The sequence below is a fragment of the Mytilus trossulus genome, chromosome 1 (genome assembly GCF_036588685.1).
Source record: "Mytilus trossulus isolate FHL-02 chromosome 1, PNRI_Mtr1.1.1.hap1, whole genome shotgun sequence".
Lineage (NCBI taxonomy): Eukaryota > Metazoa > Mollusca > Bivalvia > Mytilida > Mytilidae > Mytilus > Mytilus trossulus.
Genome location: NC_086373.1, coordinates 89,902,887 through 89,917,303, shown reverse-complemented (window position 1 = coordinate 89,917,303; position 14,417 = coordinate 89,902,887). Strand labels below are relative to the sequence as shown.

The window sequence follows — 14,417 nt, the reverse complement described above, 5'->3', positions numbered from 1 at the left end:
GGCTGTGGTGTTAGCCCACTTCTTAAAAGGTTTATATTTTAGAAGGTGAAAGACCTGGATGCTTCATACTTTGTTTATAGATGCCTCATGTTACAAAGTTTCCCTCAGTCACATGTCCAATGTCCTTCACCTCATTTTCACGGTTCAGTGACCACTTGAAAAAAAAGTTCAGAATTTTTGTAATGTTGAATTCTCTCTTATTGTAAGTAATAGGATAACTATATTTGGTATGTGCGTACCTTGCAAGGTCCTCATGCCCGTCAGACAGTTTTCACTTCACCTCAACCTCATTTCATGGATCAGTGAACAAGGTTAAGTTTTGGTGGGCAAGTCCATATCTCAAATACTATAAGCAATAGGGCTAGTATATTTGGTGTATGGAAGGACTGTAAGGTGTACATGTCCAACTGGCAGGTGTCACCTGACCTTGACCTCATTTTCATGGTTCAGTGGTTATAGTTAAGTTTTTGTGTTTTGGTCTGTTTTTCTCATACTTTATGCAATAGGTCTACTATATGTGTTGTATGGAATGATTGTAAGGTGTGCATGTCTAGCGGGCAGATGTGATCTGACCTTGACCTCATTTTCATGGTTCAGTGGTCAAAGTTAATTTTTTTTAGTTTTGGTCTTTTTATTTAATATTATATGCCAATGGTCAACTATATTTGGTGTACTGAAATATATTGTGATCTAAATGTCAGTCTCACAGGTTTTATTTGACCATGACCTCAATTTCACAGTTCATTGCACAGTGTTAAGTTTTTTTGTTTTGGTCTATTTTTCTAAAACTTTAAGTAGTAGGTCAACTATATTTGTTTTATGGAAGCATTGTTAGCTGAACATTTCTGCCTGGCATGGTTCATCTGAACTTGACTTCATTTTCATGGTTAATTGGTCTTTGTTTAGCTATCTTGGTTAATGTCAAGTTTATGTGACAGTTGTAATAAAGCTTTATACTTAGGACTATCAACATAATATCAATGACTAGTAAAGAAGGCGAGACATTTCAGTGTGTGCACTCTTGTTTTCATTCAATCCAGATTTTAGAGGCTCCAATCATACATCCATTAGAATCCCCTGATAAAACCATGAAAACTCTTGAAATTGTCTTCAACCTTGGAACATCTATCATAGAAAATATTCCATTAGACTAGACCCATCTTATTATTCTTATGGCGGTGCCATATAGTTTAACCCTTGTCCGAAATTCCATCATTCTGCAACAAACCATTATACAGAGGTTTTTTTCTAAACGCTTCAGATATTGGGCTGATTTTTGGTATGTGAGATAGCCATGATGAGTTACAGATCATATTTAAGTTTCGTTCTGCTCCACTACTTTTTGCCTAAATTACGGACTTTGAGAAATTGTTGAAAATCACGGTTATACTGATTTTTTTCTCTATTCCCCTCCAGATTTTGAGCTGGTTTTTGATATGTGAGACTACCATCATGTTTGTGTCCACATCTGTTTATATTGAAATTGCAGATTTTTCAACTTTTTGGGATGGGGCCATTTGTGTCGCTTTGACACATCTAGTTTAATTTCTACCTTCATATTTAAAGACTAAGTCCATATAATACAAAAAATGCTAATTCATTGAGACAACATGAAAAAGTAAAATCATAAAAAAAATCAAAATTAATTACAGATGTATAAAACAGTTAACATATTACTGGTTATCAAAATAATGTAAATGTGAATTGTGAAACCAGTGTTCCCAAAGTTAATAAGAATCACAGAATAGTCATTTTTTTATATAACACATGCAATTGAATTAAATCTCAATTAGTTCATTTATATTGTCATTAAAATTTAAATGAGTTAGCAGTTCACATAAATTTTATTTTCATTTTTAAAGAATATATTCTGTTTGCTTAATTTCTTCATCAAGAAATACATCTTCCTATAAACTGGTTTTTTTTTGTTATTGTTTTTCTTATTCTTAGCATGGCTTAATTTAATGTGATCAATGATTGCCACCAGACCCTTGAAAACCACATCTTTATCTACACTGTACAATATGTATAAGTCTATTTTTATCACAGATTTTGAGAATCTTAATACTTATTATCATTTTTTGTATGTTTGTACAAATTCTGGTACTTTAAGTTCTCCAGTTATGACTTTTTGTCGAATGTCCTCATTATTTTTCAGTGTAAATACAAGAGTTCTCATAGTTCTACGATAATCATAATTGATTAATCTTTTATGGTGGTAAAATGTTTCTCTCTCTATGGCATCAGGTAGATTGTGACTCTCCTACAAAACAGAACATTTATCACAATTCAAAACATATTTGAATTCATAAACATGTGTTGATATGAAAGGTCAAAGCAGGACATTATCATTATTACTGGTAATGTATAGTTAACAAAAATCAAAGTAAAGTGATTGCAAAATAAATTTACCTCCAATTATCAATTGTCTGTTTAGTGCAAAAGTTCACACTAAATTATGAAGCTCATATTTTACACAGTACCAGTTAAACCATTCTTGAATAAAATACCTGGTTTGTACTGGATATATGCAAATTGAATTAAATGTACCTTGTATGTACAGAGCATCATTTTCACATTTGATTTCAATGTTCTAATTAATATTATTGTATATGGTTTTACTGTGTTGTTGTGTTGCTGTCTCATTGATGTATATCCCTTTATCTATTCTAATGTGCTAAAATTACAAATTGTTGTTTCTTACAAGAGAAAATACTTCATTGTTGACATGTCTAATTATACAGATACACTAAGCTAACCATAATAATTGTGTGTCACTGTGTCCATATTTTTATTTTCATGCTATTTAGCTGAAACCCGCCTAAGGGTGTGGGATTTTCTCACTGTATTGAAGACCCATTGGTGGCCTTCAACTGTTATCTGTTCTTTTAACCGGGTGTTTATCTCTTTGACCTATTCCCCATTTCAATTCTCAATTTTATTAACTTTATATACATGTATTGTAATTATGATTTTACCTCCAATTCTAATGATCCAGCCAATAGTTTCTTCCCAGATGTTCTCATTTTATCTGTTTTAGTATCACACATGACTTCTATAACTGGTCGTTCAGCATGACTGACAAAATGTTCCTTCCACTTAACATACACACGTCTTGCTGCTTTTCTTATGTCACTATCTTCATGTTTTCTCAACTTATTGACCAGCTTGCCTATTAAATGAATACCAAACACATGAACATATTAAAAATATATGATAATGAACAAAGTATAAACCAGATGCTCCGCAGGGCGTAGCTTTATACGACCGCAGAGGTTGAACCCTGAACGGTTGGGGCAAGTATGGACACAACATTCAAGCTGGATTCCGCTCTCAATTTGGATTGTGATTAAATAGTTGACACAGCATAGGTTTCTGACACAGAATGAATGTATTCAAATGAACTTAAAATTTTTGTTTTCTCTTAGAGCAATTCACTATGCTGTTGAATATTAATCCTCTCAAAAAAATGTTTGAAGAAATTTTCTTATTTATGAAATTTCAAATGAGAAAAATTGAACCCAATTTTTTAATCACATCCCCCTTTCCCTTATTCCAAAACTAATTTCAATTAAAATATTCTAATGGAGTTTGCAACAATTACTACTCAATTAAATACATCATAAAATATTAAGATGTAAAAAAACTGCTTGTTATCACTGAATGGTAAAGATTATCTAAATTTATCAGTTGGTAGTAAAAAGTGAATATACATTGTATATTGTATATAACAAAGATTTAAGTTAATTCTGGACAAAGAAAGATAACTCCAATTAAAAAAAATGCTTGCAGATATTTCTTGCTTACTATACTGGACAAAGAAAGATAACTCTTAATTAAAAAAAAATTTGCTATTTCACAATATTGTGAAATTAGATATTTCTTGCCATTGCACAATACTGTGCAATCGAAAAGACTTGCTATTGCACAATACTTAATATAATAATTTTAGATCCTGATTTGGACCAACTTGAAAACTGGGCCCAAAATCAAAAATCTAAGTACATGTTCAGATTCAGCATATCAAAGAGGCCCAAGAATTTAATTTTTGTTAAAATCAAACTTAGTTTAATTTTGGACCCTTTGCACTTTAATTTAGACCAATTTTAAAACTGGACCAAAAATTAAGAATCTACATACACAGTTAGATTTGGCATATCAAAGAATCCCAATTATTTAATTTTTGATGAAATCAAACAATGTTTAATTTTGGACCTCGATTTGGGCCAACTTGAAAACTGGGCCAATAATCAAAAATCTAAGTACATTTTTAGATTCAGCATATCAAAGAACCCCAAGGTTTCAATTTTTGTTAAAATCAAACTAAGTTTAATTTTGGACCATTTGGACCTTAATGTAGACCAATTTGAAAACGGAACCAAAAATTAAGAATCTACATACACAGTTAGATTTGGCATATCAAAGAACCCCAATTATTCAATTTTGATGAAATCAAACAAAGTTTAATTTTGGACCCTTTGGGCCCCTTTTTCCTTAACTGTTGGGACCAAAACTCCAAAAATCAATACCAACCTTCCTTTTATAGTCATAAACCTTGTGTTTAAATTTCATAGATTTCTATTTACTTATACTAACGTTATGGTGCAAAAACCAAGAAAAATGCTTATTTGGGTCCCTTTTTGGCCCCTTTTTCTTAAACTGTTGGGACCTTAACTCCCAAAATCAATACCAACCTTCCTTTTGTGGTCATAAACATTGTGTTTAAATTTCATTGATTTCTATTTACTTAAACTAAAGTTATTGTGCGAAAACCAAGAATAATGCTTATTTGGGCCCTTTTTTGGCCCCTAATTCCTAAACTGTTGAAACCAAAACTCCCAAAATCAATCCCAACCTTTCTTTTGTGGTCATAAACCTTGTGTCAAAATTTCATAGATTTCTATTAACTAAAACTAAAGTTATAGTGCGAAAACCAAAAAAATGCTTATTTGGGCCCTTTTTGGCCCCTAATTCCTAAAATGTTGGGACCAAAACTCCCAAAATCAATACCAGCCTTCCTTTTATGGTCATAAACCTTGTGTTAAAATTTCATAGATTTCTATTCACTTTTACTAAAGTTAGAGTGCGAAAACTAAAAGTATTCGGACGATGACGACGACGACGACGCCAACGTGATAGCAATATACGACGAAAATTTTTTCAAAATTTGCGGTCGTATAAAAAGTTATCCTCCCTGAAATTTATTTACAGGAAAAAAAATATTTTACCGGTAGCCGCCCGTATTTTGCGTCTAAAATTCTTTGAACAGGCAGCATTAGCTGGTTAAAATAATGAAATAATATTAGATTTAGATTATGGATATTGACCTTAAAAAAACAATGATAAAATGTATACATTAGTTTGTCTATTTATATGAATGATTCATAAATGAAGCCCCAGGAGGCTATGCATCCAGGCATACGGTACCTTTAAAAATGCATTCACATTTTCAGTAAAATTGCTATATGTTGCTTGTGATTTTTGAGTCCTTATCAAAATTATTTTTTTATTTGCATAAATAAGGATAATCTAGAAAATATGGTAGTTCATCAAACTTTGTTTTATTGTAGTATTACCATGGTATTCTCTTCCTTGTCACAGTGTGTCATTGTTTATTATCTGTATGCTAAGGTAAACTTTAGGTTATCTTTCCAACCGATCTTATTACACCAAGTAAAACTTCTGATTTATTTAAATGTGATCTATTTTATGTTTATATAATTATATTAGATGTATGCTTCATTTTTATACCTTACATTGTTTGGCTGACAACAATCTCACATCATTATTTATTTCAAATTAATTGTGCATGAATTGAAACATACACGTTGACTCACTTTTCCAAAATTAAGTGCACAGGAAAATAAGAGAAAAACTTGAGAGTAATCATGTTTTCATGATCATAGCAAAAAAATGTAAGTATAAGTATTGAATGCTTATTTTAGAAATTTCATAAAAATTTATAGTTGAAAAAACAACGACCCTGCATACATTTTTAGAATGAAGCTCTTCCACGCTTCATACAAAATGTACCTTGCCAATCGGTCAAGGCTTTTACACCCAAATGAATTTACAATTAGAAGCATTTAATTCTTAAATAAAAGATAGACAGTACCTTACAATGAACATCTATTTTCAAATTTAGTTAATTAAAACAGTTGCCCCACAAAAACATCCAGATTTGTTTTTGCTTTCAACGGAGTAGGAGTTTTCCAAACCCTCCTGGTTAAGTTGTGCTTATCAAGGAAGCAGCAAATATAAATTTTAAAGTGGATAGTTTGAATTGAATAGGATTTTAAAGTTGATAGTTTGACTGGAATTCCGAATAGGATGAAAACATGCTACCACTAGACCAGCAAAGCTGTTAAGTTATAATAATATTATTGTTGTTGAAATAAGGCATTATTAAATCATGAATTCTTACTCATTTTCTAGAGTTTCGTATGCACAATATTATTTTGTGCAAGGAGTTAGTATTGGTAAAAAAAAATTGGACAACATATTTCTTTCACCTCTAATGAACAAGGAAATATACAGTTGTGCCAAGGGTCTCCTTTTTGCACTGCCCTGAACAAATGAATAAAAGAGTCTCTATACTACATTGTAACAGAGACATATGAACTAAGCTAATGTGCACTGCAAACATCAAAGAAATTAATCAATCTAACATTCTAAAAACTCAACAGTGTTCGACTATCTAATTTTCAATGATATAAAGTTGATACCTATTTTTGTATCTAACATAACATGTCTAGGAGGAATCTTTTGTCCAAGTTTGTTCAGGCTGTCAACCATTTCTTCTTTTGAAGTACTTTCTAACTGCAGTTTGGATTTAAGCCTTCTTATTTCTTCGACCACAACAACACCCTTCAAAAATAAATAGGTTCATATATAAAAAATAAATAATGTGCTACAGTGTATATGTACAGTATGTCATAGTGCTTTCACAATGATGCTATCCTTGTATACATGCTACAGTGTATATGTACAGTATGTCATAGTGCTTTCACAATGATGCTATCCTTGTATACATGCTACAGTGTATATGTACATTATGTCATAGTGCTTTCACAATGATGCTATCCTTGTATACATGCTACAGTGTATATATGTACAGTATGTCATAGTGCTTTCACAATGATGCTATCCTTGTATACATGCTACAGTGGATTCATTTATTTTCATGGGCACCAAATTTTCATGGATTGATGAAATTATTCATGTTTGTTGATATTTAATTTTGTGGTTTTGATAAGATTTTAATTTTTTTTGCTTTCTTGTCTAGTTGCAGTACATGTATGTTAAAGTGCATGTTTCATTTGTGATCCAATGGTATTTTATTATAAAACTGATATAAAACTATATCACAGAGATATGTGTTGCTCTTTGGATGTGCAAATGTTGAAATTAAAATAGCAACACTTTAACATGTTAGTTTTGCAAATATTCAATGGCAATAAACCATGACTGAAGGTACATGGCCAAACAATCTCCATGGAAATGAGATGTGCCAAATGCTTATAATACAACTGCAAACCAAATACCATTGACTTAACATAAGTAATTTCCTTTAAACAAATCTAAACATGAACTAATACATGTACATGTTAACTAAGCAAAATTTCAAAGTCAACAAACCATAGCTGAGGGGGCAGGTTCAAATAATATCCCTGGTGAAAAGAAGTGTAATGCTAAGACAACTGCATACCAGATATCATTGAACTACTACTAGTGGTTCCCCATAAACTGACCTAATCTAGCTCAAACTAATACATGAAAACTAAGCAAAATTTTCAAAGTCAATAGATCATGACTAAGGGGGCGGGTCCAAATGATCTCCATAGAAATGAGATAGGCCAATGCTTATACAACTGCATACCAAATATCCTTGACTTACCACTTGTGGTTCACCATAAACTAGACCTAATCACAAACTAATACATGTACCTTGTTGACACCGTAAACAGCATACCTGTCTCGCTTTTTAACTCCGTCAAGCGAGACAATAAACCGGTTACAGGTATGCATAGCCTACAAATGGCAATTTGACTACTCATCCCCTCATGTGTGTACGCTTAGACACTGCAAGGATTTGTATAGTGATCTTACTATACAAATCCTTGGACACTGCTCATGTTGACCCTTTTGGCTATCAGTACCATTACTGTGTTTCACATCTAGATTTACTCTGGGCACAGACAAGTCTGTAATCTTGAAAAGTGTTAGAACATAGAGAGCCCAGGATAGATAAAATTCAAATGGGTATCATGTATTCGGAAATAAAAAAAAAATAACTTGATTTTAGCGATTGCACAAGAACCTAACTATATATATTTTTTATGTGTTAGACCTGAAGAGATTCTATGGTAGACTGTTTCATCTGCTTCCTGCAACCTTTTTTACTTGAATCTTGTTTAGTTTCTTTTGGGTTCTTAATCAAATATTTATCCATTTTTATTCGTTAAATTTTTTCGCTTGTTTTCTTTTTTTTTACCGGAAGTATCAAAAGTAAAACACGGACTCAAATCCGAAAAAAAAACATGATTTGGATTCGTATTTGTAGAGACAGTTGCATTACCGATTACCAATGCGCTTGCAACTCACACGAACAAAACAATAAACAATTTTATTTTTGTAATTAAAAATCTTGAGATTCAAAGTTTTATTTAAAATCAATATTCAATAAACCAAGAATTTGTATGGTGACACATGATGTCTTCTTAATTGTGAGCTTTAATTTTGATTTTACATTATTTTTATAAAGATACTCGAACTGTGGTGATTACGATCAGTGCGAAGTAGATCAGTCGGAATTCCAGAAAGCACATTTCAATCTTGAGCGATTTTCAAAACGCCAGCCATTCTTGTAAAATTTCACATCACAGTTCTTTTTGTGTTCTTTCAACTTTTCAGTTGTCACGTTCAAGGCTTTTAAAGTTATGGGATGCCTTATGATAGTGTAAATGTTTTTTTAAAACAAATTAATAACAATATTGAATATTTATAAGAAATCGGAATAATTTAAAAAAGTGCCGAACATTTTGCGAAAACATGACTCTAATAGCTGTACAAAGAGAAAGTAGTAGCATTAATTTTTTTACTGTTAAAAATGTAATCTTATTTGGACCCTTTAGTCTATTACAAATGTACAACTTCAATAGTCGATATACAACTAGACAGTACCTTATCTTAAGTAAATTATATTAAAAAAAAATGAGTTATGTCAAAAATGCATGTCTATATATAGATAGATAATCAGTGTATGGAAAGGCTGGTCTTGAATCGTATAAGTAAACGGTACAAGACCGTATAGTAAGCAGAACGAAGATGTGTCTGCTATACATCGATATATTGTATATAAACTGAGGTTATGCAGGGGCGGATACAGCAATTTTAAAAAGGGGGTCCTAAACCAGGACAAGCCGAGAGGGGGGTCCAACTACCTGTCTCCCCCTCCTGGATCCACCACTGCTATTAAATCGAGTGTTGTCTAGCTTTTTAAACTATATTCAGATGATGTGTTAATTTCATATTGTCATATTGTACTGACGGTTATTTCGGTAAGCCCATCACGTAACATGGATTTACCGGTGGTTATTTTTCAGTTAAAAACAGTAAACGCCAGAAAAGTAAAATGAACAAACTTAAAGATTTACAGGTTGCACTTGTACTTGGTAATCCAGCGGGGGGGGGGGGGGGGGGGGGGGGGGGGGGACTGCATGCAAACCATCGAAAATTTAACAAGGTGGAAATAGTCCCCAGAGTCCGTACTTGGCATAGACGACAACCCGATAAACATTCCCAATTTTCGCTACAAAGAAAACGTTAAAAAACTTTCAAAGCAAACACAAAAAAAAGTTATTAGCAAAGGCTAGTTTAACCATCTCAGGCGTAACACGCAAACAAAATATGAATTTCCCAAAACACAACATGACTAAACATATCAATAAATTAATGTACTACATCTAAATCAATTAATACCAATAAGAAGAAGAACTTGGACTGTGAAGTTGTGTTAAAAATAAAGTTTGTTTTCATGTAAGAAGAAAAAACATTTGACCATGAACATTAGATTGCACTTAGTGTGTGAATTATAGAATATATCGTGTAAAAAATTGGGTGAGAAAACAAACGATATTTCTGTCAGTCAATATGCAATCACTCGGGAAGATTATTGGTTGGATATTTCCGTTTGCATGTAGGTACATTTTCCATAATGATAATAGAAATATATATAAATTTTCAGCTTTGATGATAAAGAAAAATATATAGTCTAAATTGTATATTACTGATAAATTAAGGCATACCAAATACATGACTATTCAAAAAAATTTAGTAATAAGTCATCTTGACTTTTACCACAAAAAGACAATAAAAAAGTAAAAAGAAAAGTTCTTAAAGTAAAAAAAAACATCCATACACTTTAAATAATATCCATATTTTGTTATTGTGTGGAATATTTTTCTGAGTTGTGGAGCGAATTCCTCATAAAATACGAATGTTCCGACTTTTTATAATAAAAGTATGATTGTAAGGAAGCCGAATTGTTTCCTTTTCACAAACTTTTTTTCAAGCATATTCTGGATAATTGATAAATTAAGAACAAAAACAGAAGTCTCTTGTCAGTTAGAGCTTCCTATTATATATTCAACCATAAAGTACTAAATAATGAAAAACAACACGTTATAAATTTTATTCGTCGGAAGTGACTTTCTGACAGTTACCTTCATCAGTAGCGCTCAAAGCCGAATATGTGAGATTCGAAACAGTTTTAATAGGAGCTTTATGACGAAAATGCATGAAATAGACAAAAAGGGAGTTGAAACTGTAGTGTCTTTATTGTTTAAAAATTGTTTGAAAACAACATGATATAAATATTTTTAATCTCAATAAACCATAACATTATACATAGGTATAGAGAAGAAATAAATGTTGTCGAAAGATTTTTCGGGTAACACATAACTTTGATTGACAACTTTTCTTTTCAGTTGTCTTGAGTACTGTAAATGGATGTGATTTTGTTGGACTCAATCTGTGTACTTGGAAATTGTCGCAGAATGTATCCGAATCGAAAGAATTTACTGTTTTACCTCATAAAAGACAGATTGAAAGTCTTTGTTTGTAAGTATGTATGGCGGGATAACCTGGCTGACAAGATCATTTACGATATTTTGGGATATGGTAGGTCATTCCATGATTTGGGATAGTTCCACATAAAAAAATAATCATAAACTCTACGAATAATTACTGCAGACAGACAACCTACAATATTAAAACTGGGTCTTAAATTAAAACCCAGCAAAGGTGCACCCAACCGCAGTAAATATTAATAACCTATTTCACAATGCATACTAACATGTATCTGTATAACGTAATGCACGTCATTTTGTGATATATTAGTTCCATTTGCAGATACAGAGGAGAATTCAAGAACTGTTACACGCCCAAGTTATTAAAATGTTCAGATGACTTGATGTATGTATCTACGTTTGCGACGACACTGAAAACAGTCAACTTTATATGCACGTCAGGATTTTCAGGTATACAATAAGTTAGATAAATAAATAAACAACGAAAGTTACAACATTTAGAGTACTACACTACCGTACAACAAATGAACTTCTATAGCAATAGGCAAGACTAAATTCTTTAAAAAAAAAGTCGTACAGGAAATCATGCATACCTACTACAGATACCAACTACTAAAGTCACCTACAGAAGATTGTATTAAAGTCTTGTTCTTTCTTCGTAAACACAGTCAAGGACTATGACAAACAGCCTCCGGATATTGCCACAGTTAAGCAACTCAGTTTCAATTAACAAAAAAACCCAAACTAAATGAACATATAAGCATTATCGTTTTTACCCAAAAAAAAAGACAAACAATTGAGTTCTTAAAAGTATATTTTGTAGATATGGTTCTACATGATGCTTGTTGGAGAAAAACAGAGGTACAGAATAGATCTAATGCTTGTTACAAGGACCATGTAGAAAATGTCAAGAGCCAACTTGAACAAATATCTATGTTAGATGATGCATACACAGATCGAGTGAAACAAAAATGGTGCAAGTAAGGGATTTGATTTTTAGGGGGGGGGGGGGGGGATAGGTTGAAATTTGAAAAACACTAGGCAGGATATAATTTTAGAGTAAAAAAAAGCAGGATGAGAAACTTAGCAAAAAAATACAATTTATTTAAAAAAAAAATCAGGATAAACTATTAAGAGTAGCCAGGACCAAGAAGAGTGAAAAATAAAAAGACAGGACAGAGATAATTACTAAAATAAATGCAGGACACGATTTTTCATCCTAGTTTGATAGTAATTCGAGGATGAAATAGTGTGATGTTTCTGTTTCAGAATACTTCTTGGTTCTTACCAGTGTATGCTGAAGTCTGTAAGTGACTCGTGTGGACAATCGTCTGTAGATGTTGTGACGGATATGATGAACACGGTGTTTGAACAGATGAACTCAATAATGTCATGTCAAGAACACGGTATGGGTTATGTTTGTTTTAAAAATAAACTAACAAAAAACACTCCCAAAACAAACACTTCTACGTCTAATAGAAAATGCGAAGGGATACTAACCAAATCACAATGGTACCATAAACAATTTCTTTACAAAATGTATAGTCAGAGAACTTAATAGTTGAACAAATGACGTGTAGCATTTTAATAGAAGGCACTGGCTACGGTTACATGGAAATGTAACAATAATAAAAATATTATTGTTACATAGGAGACTAAATGCCGGAATGCAAAGTCGGGTAAGGAACCGATTAATTACGAATGTAACAATAATTACTGAGGCTACGGTTACATAGCGTTATTGTTACATGAAAAATAGCAATATACGATGGGTCTATTAAAATGTACTAGATAATAAAAATTAAAGACATTTATTTTATATTTACAATACATACAATTATTAAATACAAATTCTTTAATTATTTATTTGCAATGACATTTTCTACATATCCAGTAAGTGGTTTTTGGAGCATTTCTGAGTTCGACACATTTTTGGTGAAACCACTCCAAGCAGCCATCACACACCAGTGATGCCGCACTGTGAACGTCTGTATCACATACTGTACAGTTCCATTCTGCAATATCCCTTTTTGACAGTAATACGAGTAGGTGTGCAGTTAAATACTTAAAGTGAACACTTTTCTCAGCCCGAGTTCTCAACAACAAACCATTGGTCTATATTTTGCGCCTTTGGCAATACTTATCTAAAGAAGTATCTTTAAAACACCAAAAACATTTATACGTTAAAAAAAAAATTAAATACCATTTGTTAACGATAATATTTATTATTTTTCATTATTACAAGTATTATTTCGTACATATGCAAGATTAAGGCAACAAAACTATACACGATTTAAGTTTAATGATTGCTGTTTTTCATGTAACAATAACGCCATGTAACCGTAGCCTCAGTAATTATTGTTACATTCGTAAATAATCGGTTCCTTATCCGCCTTTGCATTCCGGCATTTAGTCTCCTATGTAACAATAATATTTTGATTATTGTTACATTTCCATGTAACCGTAGCGAAACTGCATGTAGTGAAATGTATGGATTCTGATATAGAATTGAGAATGTAAATGGAAAAAGTTACCAGACCAAAAGGCACAATACAGCCAAACTCTACACCAAATATCAATGATGTATCATGAGCATCCATTCTAAATAATTCATTAATTATTTCTGTTGACAAACAAAACAGTACAATGGAAAATTAAATATATCTGATTGTCAACATCTAGTCTTCAACAATATGAAATTTTTAAACCATTTGAAAAACATTAAAAAGACGGATTTTCAATAACCTAGTTAACTTGAACACCCATTTATAAATCGTATGAAAAATATTTTGATAAGTACTTGAATCTGTCTTATATTATAATCTAAAAATCAGCGCAAGTTATTATGGAGAAAGTGAAAAGACAAAGTATTTTACTACAGCAGTTAAGCTATACTTCTTTAAAGGCAAAACACAAATATAAACACTCGTACTCCTATTAAATCTTGCATAAAATCATGAAGAACAAACTAATTCTTGTCTCTCTTCAGATAGATCTACATCTCAAAAAGAATTTATCAGTTTCTGGGAATCCCTCATAGAAAATGGAGCAACAAATACTTTTCAGGACTGGTCAATGGTTACGGTCATAATATCAGTATTTGTAATATCATATCAATAAAAATAAGAAGCTTACTATTGATTTTCCATAGAGTCGACAGTAAATATGCAAATGACAAGACTGTGGTTTATTTATTTGTTGTAGAGTATGTTTCATTAGTTTAAACATATTTATTTAGAGTGGATTGGGAAACAAGTTTTGCAACTTATATTAATCCCTTTCCACTTTGCGGGTGCGAGTGCTGCCTTGTAGAGTATGTTTCATTGT

At 31.9% G+C, this 14,417-nt stretch overlaps 2 protein-coding genes across 3 annotated transcripts; one reads left to right on the top strand and one right to left on the bottom strand.

Moving 5' to 3' along the window:
* Positions 1-1,924: 1,924 nt before the first annotated feature.
* LOC134689879 (transcription elongation factor A N-terminal and central domain-containing protein 2-like) lies at positions 1,925-8,511 on the bottom strand. Its single transcript, XM_063549849.1, has 4 exons — positions 8,351-8,511; positions 6,726-6,867; positions 2,979-3,172; positions 1,925-2,263 (listed from the first exon to the last, which is right to left on the bottom strand). The coding sequence occupies exons 1-4, from the start codon at positions 8,450-8,452 to the stop codon at positions 2,075-2,077; spliced, it is 627 nt and encodes a 208-aa protein (XP_063405919.1). The 5' UTR covers positions 8,453-8,511; the 3' UTR covers positions 1,925-2,074.
* A 1,480-nt stretch (positions 8,512-9,991) lies between these two features.
* On the top strand, positions 9,992-14,224 carry LOC134689862 (uncharacterized). 2 transcript variants are annotated; one of them, XM_063549841.1, is made up of 6 exons: positions 9,992-10,198; positions 10,989-11,121; positions 11,413-11,540; positions 11,914-12,070; positions 12,360-12,496; positions 14,084-14,224. In XM_063549841.1, exons 1-6 carry the CDS (start codon positions 10,153-10,155, stop codon positions 14,128-14,130), a joined length of 648 nt encoding a protein of 215 aa, XP_063405911.1. In that variant the 5' UTR covers positions 9,992-10,152; the 3' UTR covers positions 14,131-14,224. The 2 variants fall into 2 exon arrangements, with proteins under 2 accessions (XP_063405911.1, XP_063405904.1); XM_063549834.1 differs by having other exon boundaries at positions 14,080-14,224.
* The last annotated feature ends 193 nt before the right edge of the window (positions 14,225-14,417 follow it).